Raw genomic sequence first — 23,229 nt, forward strand, 5'->3', positions numbered from 1 at the left:
ATGTTACTTTGACACGTACCACCTATCTAGAGATTGTTGCAGACCACGCACACCCCTTAAGGGCAATGATGTTCATTGATGGCTGTTGCCTCTTTCAGCAGGGTAATACACCCTGCCACACTGCAAAAATTATTCAAGAATGGCTGTAAGAACATGACAAACGTCCCCAGACCGTGATCTGATTGAGCATCTGTGGCATGTGTTGGAACATCAAATCCAATCCACGGAGGCCACACTTTGCAACTTGTGCTTGTAGGACTTAGAATCTACTGCTAATGTCTTGGTAACAGATACCACAGGACAAGTTCAGAGGTCTTGTGGAGTCCATTCCTTTACGCATCAGAGCTGTTTGGCAGCATGAGGGGGGGCCAATATGATAGCAGGTGGTTTTAATGTTGTGACTGATCAGTGTATTCTGTAGCAATCATAGAATGGGGAAACTTAACAATGACTATTGACAGAGACAAGAGGTGAATAAAGCCCTGCACAGTCACAGTCACAGTCACAGTCACTTTGTATGAGCTTCATACAAAGTGATCATATGATTTGAGGAATTTGCTTGGTAGTAAATGTGAGTAAACCATCAGTAATTGCAGTTTTTTGCAATTCATGGTTAGAGTTAGTTCTAGACAGTTGTGATATGCAGGTCTTGGTTAGCCCTCCAGTCTCCGTTTATAATTCTTGTCCATTTTGGATTAGATTGACATTGATCGTGTGGAAGTAACATTTATGCCTGAATTGAAGAGGCTCAACAGAGGGAGGTCTATGGAAGTCTTGTAGGTCCCTGTTTTCTCTCAAGCTGCTGCCAAACAGTTTCACCGATAACTAGGGGGTGGCATCTATAGCCATTTATATATTATACCCAGTACACAGAGCTGTAGTGGTTATGGTGCTTAGAGTACACCATAAATGAAATATTAAAAGGACAGTCTAGACTCTCTTACCATTACAACATGCTAAATATCCATAACAAATCATACAAGATTCAGGCAGTATTCATTGGTAGATTGTGTCAGAAGATGACTCTGGTATGATAATGCAGAGGTAGGAATATCTGCTTTATCAGACTAGCTAGACCAGAAGAAACACAGCGCTACACTTAGCAAAGTATTTATCAAATAATTTCACAGATAACCTTTGGGCAATGCTTGGGGATCCCTGGCACTGTAACTAACTACTACATTAGTAGCTCCGGAGGTTATGGTGCCTCACAAGTCCCTTTAATACAGTAATCCTATGTTTCTTTTTCAGGTAGAACTGGGACACACAACAATATACAACAATTCTTAAGCAGCTTTGGACAGTAGTTATTCTTATAAGAAGCTTCCAAATTGTTTTCAGTGTATATGAAACATTTTTGACGGTATCAGATGCAGATTTGTAACATTTTGTTTCCACGTTTTCTTTCTTTCAGTAATATTCGGAATATGAGGGAGCAACTTGACAGAGTAGGACTCTGCTTTAGCTGGGATAGGGTAAGTAAATGTATTCAGAATTGAATGAAATAGCCCTCTACTAATGCAAGCCAAGGCTGCTGATTGCGTTAATTTTGTACATATTAAATCAGGATGGGAAGGATTTCAAGCAGGGTGGCTGTCAGTGATATCTTGGGTTCCTTCTTGGCATGAAAGCTTTAGCTTGGCACACATGCATTTCTAACTGATCTATGTGAGTGTCCTGAAAGTTGGTTTTCCACTGACTTTATTCATTCCTTTGCTAAGATAATGCTATTTTGAGTACAGAATGTATACCCAGGATCTGGTTTAGTCAACTTTAGTTAACTCCTCAATTCCCTGCCACATCCTTTCCAACTGTGCCTACATGTTTTATACTTTCTTTTAATCAGCTCTGTAGATTTTCTTTGTAGTTATCTCTAGCAAAATGCATTCTATTAAAAAGTTAAATATGCCTATTTTTTAAGTGAAGGTTATGAAGACCAGCAGATTTTACTCCTATACTGCTAGGAATAGCCTCCAGTTGCCCGTGATAATGTCTTCCTAGAAGTATTTGTAATTAATATTCTGTTGGAGAAGACTGCCTAGTGTAAAGCATATATTGGTGTTGTGGGATCAGTAAGTTAGTGGAAATGTGTTCATTGCATACTAAAACAAATGTGGATACGTGGGATACCATGGCACTGCTCTAATTTGATGGTCTCTATGAGACCACCTGTTTGAAATAGCGGAGTATTACTCGGCTATTTCATTGGAAGTAGTGCAAGATGATAGTACATATGTAAAATAAGAGGAGAGGAAATAAAACATATTATATATGTTATTGGTTTTCATGCGATTAAACCTTCTAAAAGCAATCAGGAGGGTCCAGGGTAGATAAAAAAGTAAGTACTCTTTTTATTAAAGATAAAAACTTAAAAAAATACACTTGACGCGTTTCCCCAAATAACAGGCTTTATCAAAAACACTTTGATAAAGCCTGTTATTTGGTGAAATGCATCAAGTGTATTTTTATAATTTTATCACATTGTGCAGCACTGCCCCAGGGAGCATCCTAGTAGCCGTCTGAGTGACTGCAACTAGTGGTGCCCCTAGGCCCATGTAAACAGTGCCTTCTCTCTAAAAAAAAAAAAATGGAGGGACAGGCAGTAGACACCAGAACAACTACATTAAGCTGTGGTTGTTCTTCTGACTATAGTGTCCCTTTAAAACCTAAAATGGAAACATTACCATTCCTGGAGAATAGCATTTTTTTCACTTGTAGGGTTAAAACTAGAGGAGCATGGGACCCAGACCACTTAATTGAGATGAAGTGGTCTGGGTGCCTATAGAGTCCCTTTAAGATAGTGGTAGTGTGAGATGCAGAGAGCAAGTTGGGGGCTATGTTTAATGTAATAGGTAAGGTGTGCGAGTATGGAGTATGAAGGGTATAGTAGTGAAAATAATGTACCATATTTTACAACATGCTTGTTAACATTACAGTTGTGCATGACTTTTGGTCACCAAGTGAAATAAATATTTCCAAACATTGATCCCCATTGTCATGTCTCAAACACCTTTTATCACAAACATCTCTTCATCTGGGCACAGTTTTCAGTCTGTGCCTTTCCATGCCTCAATCCAGTCCATCTGAAACCAATTTACAAGCCCCCTCTATAATTCTAAATCCACTAGTTCCTTCCTGCTTTTCTTGTCATCATCCAAAGTTAGTGCACTATCCATATTATTATTTAAACATGTAAGTTCAGCTCTGTCTTTGATTGCCTAAAGTAATATGAACAAGTATATTTCTACTCAAGTTCCCAGCTCAATGTTTTAAATAGGGCATACAATGTCTAATTAACCAGTTCATTGATGGATTTAATACTTGACCTTTAAGTGGCTCTTGATAAACACTAATCAATGTGAAGTTTTACTGGTGATATGTAAAATGACATTTCTGACTCTTAATTTGTCTCCCAATTATAAACATCTTGACATTTTTATAATATATAAATAATATATTCAATACATAGGGAATGAAATGAATACAAAACTATGAAGTATTCCTGAATGTTTTGGGGAGGCGGGAATCACATAAATGCTTATCCAGGGACATTTTGACTGCAATTCAACAATGGATTTTAAATTCAGGTACAGAACGTATTTCAGCTGGACTAAACACCACTGGAAAGCTGAAATCCAGACCGAGTGCTGGAAATTTTGGCACAGAAGCTGGATTAAAAAGGATCCAAACTATTTGGTTGCTGAGAGCACTAGCAGCCAGCGGGGAAATAATAAAAAACAAAACCTTGGCAGAGTTTAATCATAATGTGATATTTGCCGGTGGTTGCGTGATTCACCAGGTCCTCAGATAACACTGATACACATATTTTATATATTGGCATCCACCCTCCTGTTAGCTTACATTTGTGTCCTGGATGGTGGCTTACTTGGTTCTCAGGTCCTGGCAGAGGCTCGTGGGAGTGAGCATGCAGTAGCAGCTCACTCCAGCCTCTCCTCTGCCCCCATGCTGCTGTGTGCCTTTGCTGACTCCATGCTGCCTCCATTCCTCCTGTGCGGCTCTCTGTGAAGCAGGGAGGAAGTGACAGACTGTCCTCACCATAGACATAGAATACATAGACGCCGCACGTCTATGGCATTCTGTGCTGAGCGGCAAGGAATGCGGCAGCCATCTTGGACCCGTCGCCGCTCTACTGAAGCTATTGAAGAACACTTGGAAAGCCCATCTCACTAAAGGTAAGTGAAGGACTTGGGGCACTTATAGCCCTTAATGCCCCTACACCTTAATACCCCTACCCCATGTCATTAATGCCCCTACCCCTAATCCTTAATACCCCTACACACACAGTGTTAATACCTGTGGCGAAAGTAACCTCACCACTGGTTTTTGGAGGGGCCTGTTTGCCAGCCTCCTGCCCTGCGACTATGGCCCTGGCATGTATTGCTTTTTTAGAACTGTATTTGGGCGCAATGGATTTTTGTATGCTGTTTCTGGCCCTTTAAATACGTGGGAGCAGTGTTACAACTTTTAAACTGAAGTGTCGAAGTGGTCGAAGTGGCCGCCATTCGACAAACAAACACGTGGCGGCGGCCATTTTAACTTATTCGAACGCGGTCAGCGGTGTGTGCAGCCAAATCTATGGAACTGTTTGTGGCTACCCAAATGCACGAACACCGCTGACCCGTACCTTCTTCGACACTGCGGCTGGAGACTAAGTCCCGTTCGAAGATTCGAACGCTTGTTCGAATGGGACTTAGTCGTTTTCTCGGTGTAAAATAGACCGACCGCACAGCCCTAGGAGAGCAGCCCCTGACGAGTGGGTAACAGAGCTCAAGAGACTGGTATGGAAGGAGATTTTGCTGGAGGATGCCTACCAGGCCCTCTGGTGGTATACAGTGCAGCATACCCCCGAGATGGAGGAGCTCGACAGGCCTGAGGGGGACGAATACGATGGTCCTGGTCTACTACTGGATGCCATGGAGGAGGAGCCTGATTTCGGCAGCACAGAGGATTTTCGATTTTGGGACATCCTTGACTACAGGATGGGCATGCACTATTGGCCTCTCGACTGCGTGGTGAAACCAGACATGATGCATCTGGCAACCATGGAGTGGGAACTGGAGCAGGCCTACCAATGCCTGCTTTGCGCCATTCAGCCCCAGTCTACCCTGCAAGCAGAGCTAGATAACTGGGTAGCAGAACCAGGTCTAGAGCCCTTCAGCTGGAAGGATATCGTAGCGGTTTACTGGGAGGAACCCCAGCCGGCAGGTAGAGATGGGACCGAGGTCTCTCTACCAGCCTTACAGGGATGCTGGCCAGTCGGCCCAGATCCCCAACCGTAGAGTCCCAGGGAGCTGAAGGTGTCATTCTTCCTCCCAGCGGCAGTGCGAGTTACAGGGAGCTGAAGGTGCCATCCTTCCTCCCCAGCGGCAGTGTGTATCCCAGGGAGCCGAAGGTGTCGTCCTTCCCCCCCAGCAGCAGTGTGTCCTACAGGGAGTAGAGACAGTTGGCTTGTTCCTGCTTCGCTCTCTTGGAGGAGAGGTTCACCCACTGGAACCTGGAGCCTTGTCGTAGGTCCAGGGTGGGTAGGAGACGGCGAGACCCCAACCAAGCTGCGGCGGTTCGTGGGGTCTGCGGTGGTTGTGGTGTCTGCGGAGCGCTTGGAGCCCTCTGTAAGCGCTAGGAGCATCCTTCAACGGAGGTACTCAGTCGGGGTGCCAGGTGATCCGTTACAATACCCCTATCCCTAGTCCTTAATACCCCTACCCCTATGGTGTTAATACCCCTACCCCTACAGTGTTAATACCCCTGTGCTGGGGTAGGGGTATTAAGGACTATGTGTGCTGGGATTGGGGTATTAACACTGTGTGTGTAGGGGTATTAAGGATTAGGGGAAGGGGCATTAATGACTAGGGGTAGGGGTACTAAGGGGTAGAGGTATTAAGGACTATAAGTGCCCCAAGTCCTTCACTTACCTTTAGTGAGATGGGCTTTCCAAGTGTTCTTCAATAGCTTCAGTAGAGCGGCGACCGGTCCAAGATGGCTGCCGCATTCCTCGCCGCTCAGCACATAATGCGGCGTCTAGGTATTCTATATTCTATGGTCCTCACTTCTTCCCTGCAGGCTGATAGTACATGGGCTGGTCGGCTCTTAAAGGGCCAGCACCCCATAAGAACCCTGTTTAGTGAGTAGTATGGGGCATTCGCGGCATTCAATTTGAAAAAGTAGACAAACCAGGGTATTCAAAATAGGGTATGTCCAGTCCATTTTAGTAGGCACTTAGTCACGAACCTTAGTCAACATATTTGTTCACATTTTCACAAATAAACTGCATTTTCACTGAATGTATTATTGCCATTATATGTTTTTCTGCTCTCAAACACTCATATTTATGTGCAGTGATGTCTTCCGAGAACAACTGTACTCCAAAACATTTACAGGTTTTATGGGATTTTGAAAAGTTGCAGGATTATATATCAGGTACTGGCAGTGGCGTACACACAACCCATGGGGCCCCGGTGCGAAAACTGATCCGTGGGCCCCCCCGTGCGCTTACTCTGTGCGGGCTGGGGCCGCAACACATGGCGGCGGGCACCGGGTCGCAGGGCTGCGACCTGTGTGACCGCGGTATGTACGCCAGTGCATGCATAAACACATACACTTAAAGGACCACTACAGACACCAAGATCACATCAGCTCAATGAAGTGGTCTGGGTGCCAGGTCTCTGGTTTTAACCCTGCAGCTGAAAACATAGCCGTTTCAGAGAAACGGCTATGTTTCACTGAGGGTTAATCCAGCCTCTAGTGGCTGTCTCATTGACAGCCGCTAGAGGATTTTCTGCGATTCTCACTGTGAAAATCACAGTGAGAAGACGCTGAACGTCCATAGGAAAGCATTGAATAATGCTTTCCTATGGGCGGTTTGAATGCGCGCGTGGCTCTTGCCACGCATGCGCATTCGGAGCTGAGAGGCGGATCGGGGCAGAGAGATTCCCAGCGCCAAGGGAGTCCGGCGCTGAAGAAAGGTAAGTGCTTAAGACACACACACTCTCATGAACAGACGCACACATTTACTGACAGACACACACTCAGTGACAGACATACATACACACTCACTAACAGATGCACACAAACTTACTCAGTAACAGACACACACACTAACACACACTCTAACACACACACACACATTAACATACACTCACACACACACACACTAACACACACAATCTAACACTAACACACACTCACACTCACAAACACACACTAACATACACTCACACACTAACACACTCACACTATAACACACTCTAACACACTAACACACACTAACATACACTCACATACACTCACACACACTAACACTCACAAACACACACTAACATACACTCACACACTAACATACACTCACACACACTCACACTCACAAACATACACTCACACTCACAAACACACACTAACATACACTCACACACACTAACACACTCACACACACTCACATACACTCACACACACTAACATACACTCACACTCACAAACACACACTCACACTCACAAACACACACTCACACACACTAACACACTCACTAACACACACACTCACACACACACACACAAACACTAACATACACTCACACACACTAACATACACTCACACTCACAAACACACACTAACATACACACACACTCACTAACACTAACATACACTAACACTCACAAACACACACTCACACTCACAAACACACACTCACACACACTAACACACTCACTAACACACACTCACACACACACACACTTAAATACACACACACACACTAACATACACTCACACACTAACATACACTCACACTCACAAACACACACTAACATACACACACACTCACTAACACTAACATACACTAACACTCACAAACACATTTTTTTTAAATCCCCCCAGCCTCCTTACCTGTGGGAGAGCTGAGGGGATTCCCTGGGGTCCAGTGGTGCTGCTGGGCTCCTGGGGGGCCGGTCACCCGGCAGGCAGTCAGGCTGGCCGGTCCTGCGGGCGCGCGAGGGAGCACTGTCTCCTGTGTGCTTCCTCTTCAGCTCCCTCGCGCGCCGCACTGATAACGGAGCCGGAAGATGAAGCACCTAGGAGACAGTGCTCCCTCGCGCGCCTGCAGGACCGGCCAGCCGGGTGACAGCAGGGCCAGCCTCGGGGGGCCCTGAGGTGGCCGGCTCTTGGGCCCCCCAGGAGAAGAGGCTGGCCCAGTGACATACATACCGGGGTCGCAGGGCGGCCGGGCCCCCTGGTGGGCCGGGCCCGGTCGCAGCCGCGACCCCTGCGACCCCGGTATGTACGCCACTGGGTACTGGCCATTTCAATCTTCATATGTGGAAAGTTTTGGGGTTTTTGTCGCCTTTGGAACATTATGGCAGTCTGGATAATACCATTTCCACCATTATGGCATGCCATTTTCAAACGTAGACAACACAGAATATTCCATATGGCATGTTTTGAGATGTTTAGTCTAGGCCCCATATAGTAGTTATACTTTGGTTTATGTTTTTCACACCCATGAATTCCATTTTCACAGAACATTTCTTAATCTTGAAATGAGTTAGTGCAATAAAGCCTCACTATTTTGATTTCACATTGTCTCACAAATATAACAGTAACCCCATGTATCAGTTGTCCTGTTTTTTGGGGAAAGTAACAGAGTCTAATATTTTAGATGCTCTTTACAACTTGGCAATTTGACAACTTGATGGACTTGAGAGGACTGGCGGAGCTCTAGCCAGCAACTCCCCCTGGTCCTCTTGCGGGATTCTGAGCGTTAACGCAGTTACTGCGGCAATGCTCAGATCACGCGAGAGTGAACTCTAGCCTGAAGGCTAGAGTTCACTCTCACCACTGGACCACCAGGGAAGGCAGCACCCTCCATGGCACCACGGCACCCTCCCATGGACCCCGTCTTCCCACCCCCTCCCAGGCTAAAGGTAAGAAGGGGGGGGATATAACCTTTTTTTTTTTATATATATTATTGAAGGTCTATGTGTATATATTTTTATTTTCAGACGTTGACCCTGTAAATTAGAATTAAAGTCTGGAGTCTGAACTATCAGAGACAATCCCAGAGACCAGAGACTGGAGGCTAGCCATTTGGCTTCAGTGATTTTCTATCTGTTTCTGACTTCTTAGTTTGGGAGCACGTTAATGTACTGCTACTTTTTCATTTAGTTATTATTGTTTTTTTGATGTATTACTATTTTCAATGTAGTAAGATTTCCAGTTGATACTCTTGTGTCTGGATCTCCTATCCAGCAGTTTGAGTATTTTTTTGCAGTTATGTTTTTATGCAGTAATATAATGGTTAATAAAGCCAAAGGATTCAGGTACCTCGAATAGCAGATATTGTGGTTACCAGAAAAGATGCAGTAGAAGGTATGTATCCTACTCAGACCATGCAAATCACGATCTCTAAGAAAAAGAAAAATGGCTGCTATGAATGATTTGCAAGATCCAAGATGTCCACCATTCACACTCAAGCTGCGGGCAAGGCCTGCAACCATATGCCCACTGGTGCTAAACAATAGTGTGCCCCGTGCCCCCACCAACCCCAGTACTCTTGACAAAAGCTCCCAAAGGACACCAGAAAAAAATGATTGGGGCACTGGCAGCTACGATGCATGATCAGAGAGAATCAGGCCAGAGGAGCAACAAGTTCCAGGACTGAGGGAGGAAGCACAGGAGGGATGAGAGAGAGAGAAGGGGGACCAGAAAGGCGCTTAGGATGGCAGAGGCAAGGGTACACCAAGAGCTAGAATAATGTAACAACAATATAAACCAAGAGTAAAACAGTTATACAAAATTAGCAGATAAATACAGTCATAAGAGAACAAAATACTCTACCTGTGCACAGCAGGAGCAGCAAACAAAGAGGAGGAGTTAGAGTGCTGAAGGCCTTTTACAGTCTGTATTTATATTTGTTTTTGTTTTTCTTGTTAAGATCTGTGCTGCTGGAGTTTAGTAAAGAGAGCTGAATGCAAAATATGAAGCCTCCTGTCATGTTGAAAAATTACAAACATGTGGCTAATATAATGGGTATAATTTATGGAAATGGGCACAAGTGGAAAAAAAAGTTTGTGAATCACTGCTTTAGACCCAGTACTAGATAATAAGGTATACTTCACTGTTGTGTATATATTATTAGTTTATTATTATTGCTATTTATATAGCGCCAACAGATTTTGATAACACATAAGCTGAAGTAAAGGTTTCACAGTTCAAGGCATAAAAACATACCAAAAGCTAATGCACTTGGAAGCAAGCTTAGCTACAGCGAGCCTTACAGAAAGCTGTCTAATTACTATTTAAACAAATTTAGCTTTGCCTAAGGAACAATCGAATAACAGAAATATTAAATCTGCTTAGTTAATCATCACAAATTGTACTTTAGTGGTTATTTTAATAATCTGTTTATAGGCCCTTTGTTTATTCTTTGCTTTATAAATCTCATTGTGCTCATCTGCCTAAAATCGCTTTTAAAAGAGAAACGTGTAATCACCATGTAATCACCATTTGATCTGCTTCTTATATTTCTTCACCTATGAAAAATATCCTTATATACAACATCTCAAGTAGTCACTTAAAGGACTATAGTGCCCTGAGGGTACCTTCATCCTCATGGTCCCACTCCCGTGGCACTGAAGGGGGAGGAAGGGGTTAATCCCTTACCTTTTTACCAGCGCTGGGCTCCCTCGGTGCTGGGACTCTCCTCCCTCTTCTGACGTCACCGGCTGAATGCGCATGCGCGGAAATAGCCGCGCGCGCATTCAGCCAGTCTCATAGGAAAGCATTCTCAATGCTTTCCTATGGACGCTGGCATCTTCTCACTGTGAAAATCACAGTGAGAAGCGCGGAAGCGCCTCTAGCGGCTGTCAATGAGACTGCCACTAGAGACTGGATTAACCCATATGTAAACATAGCAGTTTCTCTGAAACTGCTATGTTTACAGCAGAAACAGGGCCGGACTGGGAATTAAAAGCAGTCCTGGAAAAAAATATTTACCAGCCCCATAATGCATCGCGCCAGCATAGTGTGCAGATACAGAGTTAGAAAAGAGAACTTAAAATTAAAAACTATTACTCCAACGTAAAGAAAAGCACTCATAGGCTTCAAAATAAACAAAAGTGCTGATTTATTTTAAGCAGACGTGCATGTAATTAATGTTTCGGTCCAACTACCTTGACATATTAAGGAAAGCTTGGTAATGGGACTGAAAAAGTGAACGTATGTACGGCACAACTGTAAAAAATTTACGTTATCTTATTTATATTGAAGTCCTGTGCGCTTCACTTTAAATATGTTATTGTAAATATAAAAGGCATATATATATATATATATATATGTGTGTATATATGTATATATATATATATATGTATGTATGTATATATATATGTATGTATGTATATATATGTAAATAACTAATACACACATTAATATACATGTCATATACCATTGGAGGATCCAGAGCCTGATCCCGGGAGGGGAAAAAATCCATGTACAATAACCAGTACTGCTCTGTGTAGTGGTTATGGTGCAAGGAGTGCCGGGACCCCTTCACAGAGTAAGAAGTCAAACCGTTTAAAACCCCTTAAGGACACATGACATGTGTGACATGTCATGATTCCATTTTATTCCAGAAGTTTGGTCCTTAAGGGGTTAAGAACAGTTTGACAACTTACCTGGGGTCTGCTGGGATATGGGGCTGTAGTAGGGTATAGGAGCAGTGGTGCAATGTGTGAGGGGTGCAGTGTGTGTGTGAAAGGTTCAGTGTATGTGTGTGTGTGTGTGGGGGGGGGTGTAGTGTGTGAATGCGTAGGGTGTGTCTGGAAATGTGTGTATGGGGGGGCTGTGAATGTGTGTGTGGGGGGCTGTGAATGTGTGGGGGGGCAACGTGTGCATGTGTATGGTGTGTGTGTGGGGGTAGTGTGCCTATGGGCCTAGAGTTCACTCTCAACACTGCGACCACCAGGGGAGAGCATCGTGGGGGGGGGGGGGGGGGGGGGAGGAGTCTCCCCTCTCCTTCCCAGTCTCTCTCTTCCCCCTCTGCCTTTCTCCCCCTCCCCTTGTGTGTGTCTCTCCTTTCCCCCTCTGTTTCTCTGTTCCCCCTCCCCTTGTGTCTCTCTCCTTTCTCCCTGTCTCTCTCTTCCCCCTCCCCTTGTGTGTCTCTCTCCTTTCTCCCTGTCTCTGTCTCCCCCCTTTCCCTGTGTCTCTCTCTCTCCCCCACATCTCTCTTCCCCTCTGTCTCTTTCTCCTCCCTTTCCCTGTGTCTCTCTCCCCCACATCTCTCTTCCCCTCTGTCTCTTCCCCCCTCTCTCCCCCACATATCTCTTCCCCTCTGTCTCTCTCCCCCCTTCCCATGTGTCTCTCTATCTCTTCCCATCTGTCTCTCTCCCCCACATATCTCTTCCCCTCTGTCTCTCTCCCCCCTTTCCATGTGTGTCTCTCTCTCTCCCCCACATATCTCTTCCCCTGTCTCTCTATTCTCCCCCCTCTGCCTCTTTCTCCCTCCTTTCCCTGTGGCACCCTCACTCCCCCTCTGTCTCTCTATTCTCCCCCCTCTGTCTCTCTATTCTCCCTCCTTTCCCTGTGGCACTCTCCCTCCCCCTCTGTCTCTTTCTTGCACCCCCCCTCTGTCTCTTTCTTGCACCCCCCCTGTCTCTTTCTTGCACCCCCCCCCAATTCTCCCTCCCCTTCTGTCTCTTTCTTGCACACACCCCTCCCCCATCTGTCTCTTTCTTGCCCCCCCAATCTGTCTCTTTCTTGCCCCCCCATTCTCCCTCCCCCCTCTGTCTCTTTCTTGCCCCCCCATTCTCCCTCCCCTTCTGTCTCTTTCTTGCCCCCCCATTCTCCCTCCCCTTCTGTCTCTTTCTTGCCCCCCCCATTCTCCCTCCCCTTCTGTCTCTTTCTTGCCCCCCCATTCTCCCTCCCCTTCTGTCTCTTTCTTGCACACACCCCTCCCCCCCCAATCTGTCTCTTTCTTGCCCCCCCATTCTCCATCCCCCTCTGTCTCTTTCTTGCCCCCCCATTCTCCCTCCCCTTCTGTCTCTTTCTTGCCCCCCCCCATTCTCCCTCCCCTTCTGTCTCTTTCTTGCCCCCCCCCCATTCTCCCTCCCCTTCTGTCTCTTTCTTGCCCCCCCATTCTCCCTCCCCTTCTGTCTCTTTCTTGCCCCCCCATTCTCCCTCCCCTTCTGTCTCTTTCTTGCCCCCCCCCCATTCTCCCTCCCCTACTGTCTCTTTCTTGCACACACCCCTCCCCCATCTGTCTCTTTCTTGCCCCCCCCCCAATCTGTCTCTTTCTTGCCCCCCCCCAATTCTCCCTCCCCTTCTGTCTCTTTCTTGCACACACCCCTTCCCCCCCATCTGTCCTGAGAGGAGTCAGGGGGGGCAGCGCGTTCCACGATACAGCCTCGCCGGTCCGCCGGCACTTCTAATGCTGGGGGCTGAGCCTGAAGGAGGAGGGAGGAGCATGTCTCTGTACCATGCTCCCTCGCGGTTCCTGTGCTGTGAATTGTGGGAACCGCGAGGGAGCATGGTACAGAGACATGCTCCACCCTCCTCCTTCAGGCTCAGCCCCCAGCATTAGGAGTGCTGCCGGACCGGCGAGGCTGCCACCCGGTCCGGCGGCTCCAGCGTGCAATGCGGCCACCGGCCGACCGGCCGGCCCCCTCAGAGTATGTGCCACCGGACCGGCCACCCGGTGGCACATACATTGCCAGACCAGCCCCCAGGTGCCGCGGCCCACCGGGAAATTTCCCGGTATCCCGGTGGGCCAGTCCGGCCCTGAGCAGAAAGGGTTAATCTTAGAGGGGCCTGGCACCCAGACCACTTCATTAAGCTGAAGTGAATTTCAAAATTAGGGCCAGAGTAGCCAATCTGAAAACATAGTTGACATAGATCATTTTTACAGTTTGGTTATTTTGACCTTAAATATGCAATTCCCTTTGAATTCTTTGTTTGGTGAATAACCCTGACAATAATAGCAAGCTGAAATATGCATATATATTTTACATGAATATATGTTTTAACGCCTGCAATGTCCAGTTAATGAATTAATTAAACCAGCTTAATCTAAATTTTCTGGGGTTTTTTGTTTGAGGGGGAGCAAGGTGCAACTTGGAATTCTGAGCCTACAGGCACCTGGCATGTCAAAGGACCACTATAGTGCCAGGAAAACATACTCCCGCCGGGCTCTAAGGTGAGGAAGGGGTTACAATCTTACCTTTATCCAGCGCCGGGCTCCCTCGGCGCTGGGGAATCTCCTCCTTCTTCTGCTGTCATCATGTTTAATTCTCAATGCTTTCCTATGGACTGCAGCATCTTCTCACTGTGAAAATCACAGTGAGAAGCGTGGAAGCGCCTTTAGCGGCTGTCAATGAGACAGCCACTAGAGGCTGGATTAACCCTTTTGTATACATAGCAGTTTCTCTGAAACTGCTATGTTTACAGCAATAAGGGTTAAACCTAGATGGACCTGGCATCCAGACCACTTCATTAAGCTGAAGTGGTCTGGGTGCCTATAGTGGTCCTTTAAGGATTAAAGATTAATTTCAAAATGTGTGTGTGTGTGTGTATATATATATATATATATATATATATATATATATATTTATTTTTGTGGTCGGAACTAAATAGTATATGTAACAGTAGAAGAGGTGATAAGTTGGTAGTGTTGTGCCGAAAGCCAAGGTACAGGTAGGCCTGTAATAAAGAGGGCCCACCAAGGAAAAAGGTGTAATAATTGAGTTAATTGAGGGGAGCGGTGGGTGGGGTCACCTGTAATGAAAACGGTACAGGTAAGCAGGGGAATTGAGTGGGAGGAGTTTTATAGGACAAACTCCTCCCACAAATCCAGGCCTTTGGTCTTAAACTTGTGATCGGAACTTACTTGTATATGTAACGGTAGAAGGGGTGATAAGTTGGTAGTGGTGTGCTGAAACCAACATACAGGTAGGCCTGTAATAAAAGAGGTTAAAAAGGTATTGATGAAAAACACACTTTTTTGTATAATTATAAAGCTAGACCTGAGCTCTTTCTCAGGTTGCAGAATATATGTATTGTAGACAGAGGATTTCCATCTACCCAATCTTTTGATAATGTGAACTGGTGTGTCCATGCTGGAGGCGGAGAAAGCAGCCCGAAATTTAAAGGAATGTCTGGGGTTATGACCCAATCTCAGCAACAAGGTCCAAACTTAAAAAACAAACTTGGAGGTGGTAAGTGGATGCAAAGGAGAGTTAGGTGGGTAGCTGTTGCGTGTAGGTAGCAATGTATCTAATATTTTAACAGGGCACCAGCTGTTGTCTGTAGAGAATAGTTTGATTGTGGATGGATGGTTAGTCTGGGTAGTTTTGGATGTTTGTAACGTGAGAATGTAGTGATTCTTGTGTTTGACAAGGTCAAATAACTTGACCTGACTTCAGCGTACCACTGTGATATCTCTGGGCCTTAAAAAAACGTAGAAGGCAATTTAAACGACTACCTTAATAACGGCATTAGCGTGGCTATCGAACAGTTTGATATCCAGCAAATCGGATAGGCTCCTGAATATAGACCCGTCTATGGGTAGTCTAATGGTTGTAGGAGGACACCACTGTTTTGTTGATGCCTTTGAGGATGGTTTTGATGGGATACGAAGAAAGAAAGGTGTAATTGGGAAATGTGGTGAGGACATGATGTAGTATTCCTGTAAGATACAGTTTAATGGTGTTATATGCTAGTTTTAGGTGTAAATGGCAGAAAGAGGCAAAAGCCACCATGGTCTCGATGGAGTAGTTTTTCTGCAGGTGGAACTCCAAACTAAATCTATGAAAAACTGATAATGTCCTATTGTTGGGGTTTAATATTACACTGCTGGGCAAAGCTTTCTATACACCTCACTTTTGGACTGAACGTTTCAGTGATACACAGACAATGTGTTTCAAAGTGGGCTACTACCAGTGTATTAAGGGTCAGGCAAACATATTTATAGACAGAAAATACAGCAAAAGTAACATGACAAGATTACATCAGCTAAACACAATATTGCTCATTCAGCAACCAACAACATGTATTTCTGGTAGCGATGTTAAAAGGTTATTTCTCTGAGGGTCTGCTAGTGACCGTGCGTGTATCATCAACTCAGTTAGTCCATACCCAGCTCTGGAAATGCCGGGATTCTGGACGGTTGTTCGTTGGTGGAAGGATGTAACTTAAATAAAATCCTGAAAATTAGATCGGGACAGTGCGTCAGCTGCGGTGTTAGTCACTCTGGAGATGTGTTCAAAAACCAGGTAAAACTGCAATCTGGTGGCAAGCCAGGTCAATTTGTGGACCAACCGCATGATGGTCAAAGAGGAGGAGCGCCCTTTATTGACTATCTCGATCAATCATGATTCATGATGCCATTTCCTTTCTTAGTATTATTATTATTATTATTATTATTATTTTATTATTTATATAGCGCCAACAAATTCCGTAGCGCTGTACAATGGGTGGACTAACAGACACATAATTGAGATCAGACCACTGGACGTACAGGAACAGAGGGGGTTGAGGGCCCTGCTCAATGAGCTTACATGCTAGAGATGATGAGGTCCCATGAAATTATTTGTGGGAGTAGACCTATCCATTTTTTTGAGAGGCAAAACATATATATGAGAATATTACTTGTATGTGTGGAATTTCTAGTTTTGTTTCTTCTTTCTCTGGATATTTTATGAACCTGGGGAATTGTGTTTTCGTCTGTGCTTAACCCCTTAACCCCTTAAAGACACATGACGTGCCTGACACGTCATGATTCCCTTTTATTCCAGAAGTTTGGTCCTTAAGGGGTTAAGGACACATGACATGTGTGACACGTCATGATTCCCTTTTATTCCAGAAGTTTGGTCCTTAAGGGGTTAAAGGACTACTAAAGGCATCCAGACGTCATCGCTTCATTTTACTGACGTCTGAGTGCAGTGCTCCTTTAGTTTGTTAGTTTTGTAAAGCTATGCTTTTTAGTAGATGCAGCAAAGAAGGGTTAAATAAACCTCTAGTGGCTGTCTATCTGACAGCCACTATAGGCGCTTCCACTGTAAGAACGTAGTCTCTTGTCCTCTCTTATAGGGCCACACTCCTATTGTGTTTTTATACCCAACCTCCTCTAGATTGTAAGCTCATTTGAGCAGTGTCCTCATTAACCTATTGTTCCTGTAACATTTTGTCTCATTTATTGTTGAATTCCCCCTTTCTGATATTGTAAAGTGCTGCGGAATATGTTGGCACTATATAAATGCCAATTGTGTAATAATCATAATAGTCAAACTCATTCCTACAGCTAACCTTCAATCAGAGCTCAGTGCTGTTGCACATGCACTTCTAGTCCACAATCCTTCTCTACGAGGAGCAATGGATTGGACTTTTAGAAGTAAAACCGTGAGTTTAAATAAAGAGAAGAAAGCTAGCATTGGGAATACGTATATTCATTACAGTGTTCCTTGAACTAAAATTAATTGTAGATTGTGGTTACCTTTATGGTAACAGTTGGTATTATCATTTCAGGATGATGGCATGTTTAATGATATAGTAATCAGTCCACTGAAATACTTTATTCCACATATCCCCAGCCTTTTTTATTTTAATCATACCTGGACATAGCCAATTAGGATGTAATCTCATAAAAAAGAACAACTTGGTGTGAGTTGAAGTAAAGCTGCTGTATTTATCCCTTGCTGGGTTGATATGAAAGCATTTTTTGCACTTTAGGATGCTAAGAATTCAGCCTAGTTGTTGACAAGTTATGTTTTTGCATTGGGCAGAAGGAAGAAATGGATAAGTTCACTTAACATTTTTATTAGCATACACAGAGCCTGTTGTTTTCAGTGTGCTGCAAAATAATTTAGACAGAAAGGACTAACAGTCTTGTCTTTCTATTTTTCACATCTGAATGCCGCACGCGCGCATTCAAACCGCCCATAGGAAAGCATTACTCAATGCTTTCCTATGGACGTCAGCATCATCTCAGTGTAATTTTCACAGTGAGAATCGCGGAAGCGGACTCTAGTGGCTGTCAGGTAGACAGGCACTAGAGGCTGGATTAACCCTCAATGAAAACATAGCAGTTTCTCTGAAACTGCTATGTTTACAGCTGCGCGGTTAAAACTAGGGGGGCCTGGCACACAGACCACTTCATTGAGCTGAAGTGGAGTGAATAGTGGAACCAGCGCTTATGAAATGTAATAGTAGTGAAAATAAATATATCTTATATCAATTAGTATAGCTGCTAGACATTCAAATATTCCTTTCAATATAACATGTACAAAATAAATTAAGAATGTAGCGCTTATATATAGGAAAATTAATCACCTTTTAGAACTTTTAGGAGCAAAGTTTCACTGTCAAGCCAACAGGAAAATATCTATAAAAAATAATCACATATAGTATAGATCACACTTATATGAGATAGTTAATATTATTATATGATGTGCACACTCACAAACAGAGAGCTATAGACCCAGCTCTGGTTTGGATAGTTTCTGGGTCCATATAGGTGACCCACCCCTCAGTCGGAATATAACTATCTTGTAACCCTGGATTAGCTAAATTACTATGTATAAATGAGTGGTGAGACCAAAAACGATAACGCTTCCCACAATTTGCTACATATAGAAAAATTTGTAATGTGCATCACCTGGATTTGAAAACATAATTTCTCAGAATTTCTGTGGCAGAGGTGGGTTCTGCAAAGGTGATGCACAACAGTATTTTTTCTGTCTTCTGTCTTTATCTGTCTTTCTATGTGCATTGCGCGTGTTTGTGTAAATAAAGAGAGGGAGAGGACAGTAGTAGCAGTAACACAAATAAAAGGTATATTGCATGAATGAAATAAATTCAGTTTTTTAGAATGAAATAATAGCAAAGAAGATAAAAGGCAGTTTTGCTTTAATTTGAGAATTCCAATGAATAATAGCCATTTTGGTTCACCCACTCCATTTCAACCCAAAGAAGTAGTTTGGGTGTAGTGCCCCTTACAATGAACAAAAACATTTAAGTTTTTAGGAAACTGCAATTTTTACATTGCAGGGTTAATTTCACCTCTGATGGCTGTCGGTATGATAGCCGCTAGAGGTGCTTCTGCTGCACTGACCGAGTATATTTCAGTCACGTGATGCGAAAGCCGACTCGGCTGGTGCATTAGGTCCCCAATACTCCTCTATAAGGAGCATTGGATTGGACGTTGGCAGAGGAGTCCATGCCTCGGCAAAGGAAAAGGGTAAGTTGAACTTTTTTTCAAATTTTTATGGTGAACATCGGGGACACATGAATACACCTAGAAAACAAAACCCTATAGCATTAGGAATACAGATTTGTTTTCCAAACCCTATAGTGTTCCTATAATTGGACCAATTAACATCATATTAAACAAAGTCAGCATTTGGTTAGCAAAGCAAAGAGGGAAGCCCCAATAATTGTAGGTTGCATTTTAACCCCTTAACGCCGTTACAGCGTTCCATGCCGTCGCGGCTTTAAAGGGCTTTAAAGCCGTTGCGGCGGCATAGAACGCCGTAACGGCTTAAGCCCCCAGGACCTCGGCGGTACTTACCTCCGCCGCGATCCTCTTCTGGAGGGCTGCCTGACAGCCCAGGCAGCCCTCCTCCGGCAAGTGAGGCCCCCGGGGGCCATGTGATCGCTCTCAAAGAGCGATCACATGGCCCCCTATAGCTGGCTGTGGATCTGCCAGCAGGAGGACTGTCCGAAATGTCAGACAGTCCCCCTGCTGGTAGGTAGTGTAAAAAAAAAAATATTAGACATGTTTAAAAATAAATTAAAAGTATTTTTATATATATAATATATGTATATATATTATATATATATAATATATATATACATATTATATATATATGTAACGCCATACATAGTATATTTTAATATTAATATTAGTATATATATTTGTATTAAAATACACTTAGAATGACGTTACATATATATAATATGTATATATTTTATATATATAATAGATGTATACACATATATTATATATATATATATATATATATATATACACATATAATTACAATAATAAAAAAATAATAAAATATTGAAACAAAATTTAAAATAACTTATATATTCATATGTAATTTCATTCTAACTGTATTTTGTTATTTATATATATATATATATATATATATATATATATATATTAGTAACAAAATACACTTAGAATTACATTCTATATATATCTATCTATATATAAAATACAAATAACCGCAAATATATATAATTACATAAAAGATTACATTAGTATACATGTAGAATTTAAATACCTATAAATGCATATATATTAATTACATAAAAGATTACATTAGTATACATGTAGAATTTAATTACCTATAAATGCATATATATTAAAATTCTGCGTGTATATTTAATCTTTTAACATAATTATGCCATTTGATTAAAATTTGATTGACATGCCTGACAACACAGGGAGAAAGTTCAGAGAATTTAATTTGCAAGCACTATATTTGACCCTGTAACTCTCCAAGACACCATAAAACCTGTACATAGGGGGTACTGTTTTACTTGGGAGACTTTGCTGAACTCAAATATTGGTGTTTAAAACTGGTAAATTGTATTACAACAATGATATTTTAAGTAAAAGTGATGTTTTTTGCATTTTTTTTTTACAAATGAACGGCACTTTTATGGTCTATATTATTGTTGTAATATGTTTTACTGTTTTAAAACACTAATATTTGTGTTTAGTGAAGTCTGCCGAGAATAACAGTACCCCCCCCATGTACAGGTTTTATGATGTTTTGGAAAGTTAGAGAGTCACATATAAGGCTTGCATTTCATTTTTTTTACATTGAAATTTGCCAGATTAGTTATGTTGCCTTTGAGATCGTATGGTAGCCCAGGAATAAAAATTACCCCCATGATGGCATACCATTTGCAAAAGTAGACAACCCAAGGTATTGCAAGTGGGGTATGTCCAGTCTTTCTTAGTAGCCACTTAGTCACAAACACTGGGCAAATATTAGTTTTTTGCTTTTTTCACACAAAAACAAATATGAACGCTAACTTTGGCCAGTGTTCGTGACTAAGTGGCTACTAAAAAAGACTAAACATACCCCACGTTCAATACCTTGGGTTGTCTACTTTTTCAAATGGTATGCCATTATGGGGGTAATTCTCATTCCTGGGCTACCACACCGTCTCAAAGGTAACATTACTAATCTGGCAAATTTCAATTTGAAAATGGAACGTTCTATATTTGACCCTGTAACTTTCCAAAACACCATAAAACCTGTTAATGGGGGGTACTGTTGTACTCGTGAGACATCGCTTATTACAAATATGTGCATTTTTTTGCAGTAAAACCTAAACCTATTATGACATTTACAACTAAAATGTGAGGCGGAACTAAAAAAAATGTTTACTTTTTAAAAAATTTCTCAGTTTTTTAAATTTTATTAATAATAAATTATGTTTCATATATAAATATTTGATATGAAATGAAAGCCCTGTTTCTCCTGAACAAAATGATATATAATAAGTGTGGGTGCATTTAATATGAAAGAGGTGAATTACTGTTGAACAGACATATAGCGCAAATTCCAGTTTTTGTTTACGTTTTGTTTTGATCAGAACGTGTACTATTGACTCCGTCCTGAAGGGGTTAATTAAGGTCCAGTCTCACTTGATTGTGGTTGTAAACAATGCACAGTGAGAAAAACGGCTATTTATATTCTTTAACCCCTTAAGGACAGATGACGGATATATTCCGTCATGATTCCCTTTTATTCCAGAAGTTGTGTCATTAAGGGGTTAAGCAAATTCAATAGCCCTTAATTGTAATTGTGTGCTATTATCTAGGAAATAAATTCTGAGTTTATTTTCAAGCATTGCATCTCACTAATGAACTGCATCTAAATATAGTAAATTGGACAGTTTAGGTAGTGGTTACTGTTGATTTTTGCAGAGCTATGAATAGGCAAGCATTGTGAATATTGAGAAGTATTTAATCTCTGTCTTACATTAAATTTATGTTTTCTGTTTTGTTTTCCAGGAAATCACCACTTGTTCAGAGGATTATTATAAGTGGACTCAGTACTTATTTGTTAAGATGCATGAAGCAGGACTTGTTTATCAGAAAGAGGTAAATTACATATGGAAATTCATTTCTTCACCATCTGCATTTTTATAATTCAGTATGTAAATGATACACTTTTCAACTCATCCTACAAGGTTGGGAAACTAATTAAAGGAATACTCCAGGCACCGTAACAATGTATTTTCTTGGCATATGTTACTGTGCAAAAAGGTCTTCTGTCTGTGTATTTCTGTGCACATACATTTGATTTTTGCTATATTATTCTGTAAAGAACCCTTACCAACAGATATGGAAACAAAATCTCTCTATATCAATCTATAGACCGATTTGTAAATTGTAATTTGTAAGTTGAGCTATGCACGTCCTGATTGTAGTCCCTCCGTGGCTGCTATCAGTTTGTGCAGCAGTTATAAACACATGTTGTTATGAATATAACGGCAGTCAAGGGTTAAACTGCATATTCCCTAAATCCATGCTGAGCAAGGATTTATGAGCTATGCTTGGTACTCACACTGACAAACAATGGGAAGACTAGGATCCTAATCTGAGTAGAGCTGACTGCAGGGAGCTGCACACGTTGGAACTACAAAATTGTTGCTAGAACACTTAACTGTTTTACTCTCCTGGTTCAATCTTATAAATTGAAGACTGAACTTAGATGTTAATATGTATATGATTGTCCATTTAACTCCTTAAGAATCAAATGTTAAATGTTGTTTTTATCACAATACAGTTTCTAATCACAATGAGCCGTGTGGATTTATGGACAGAAGACTTATCAAAGTGTTCTGTTTAAAAAGTGGTCTTCCTCCTTCCCCAGTTTTCTCCATCGCCACACTGGTCTCACTACAGCTGGTGGCGCTGGATATCCTCACACTTTGTATGTGGACGTTTAGCGTCTTCCAAAACCCCACAGGAAGGCAATGATATATTGCTTTTCTATTGGGAAGGGAAGGGCTAATACCGTGCTTATGATGTCGGAGGAGGCAGAGAGTTAATGTAGTGGTTCCAGTGTCTACAGCATGTCCATGCAGGCTGAGAAAAGGCAGTTTTTACATTGCTGTCTAGCAAAAACCTCTAGTGGCAGTCAGTAAGACGGCCACTAGTGATGCTTCATGTGTTCTGCATCTCCACGGTCTGCATGGAGACG

General features: G+C 42.6%; 1 protein-coding gene across 1 annotated transcript in view; it reads left to right on the forward strand.

Annotated features, from left to right (window-relative positions):
- Positions 1 to 23,229, forward strand: part of LARS2 (leucyl-tRNA synthetase 2, mitochondrial) — a 270,655-nt gene that overhangs the window by 72,870 nt on the left and 174,556 nt on the right. Inside the window, exons 5-6 of the mRNA XM_063452103.1 lie at positions 1,415 to 1,475; positions 22,035 to 22,124. Of these exons, the coding sequence (XP_063308173.1) occupies positions 1,415 to 1,475; positions 22,035 to 22,124 (151 nt within the window). The remainder of the gene's footprint in view (positions 1 to 1,414; positions 1,476 to 22,034; positions 22,125 to 23,229) is intronic.

The sequence above is a fragment of the Pelobates fuscus genome, chromosome 4 (assembly GCF_036172605.1).
Source record: "Pelobates fuscus isolate aPelFus1 chromosome 4, aPelFus1.pri, whole genome shotgun sequence".
Classification (NCBI taxonomy): domain Eukaryota; kingdom Metazoa; phylum Chordata; class Amphibia; order Anura; family Pelobatidae; genus Pelobates; species Pelobates fuscus.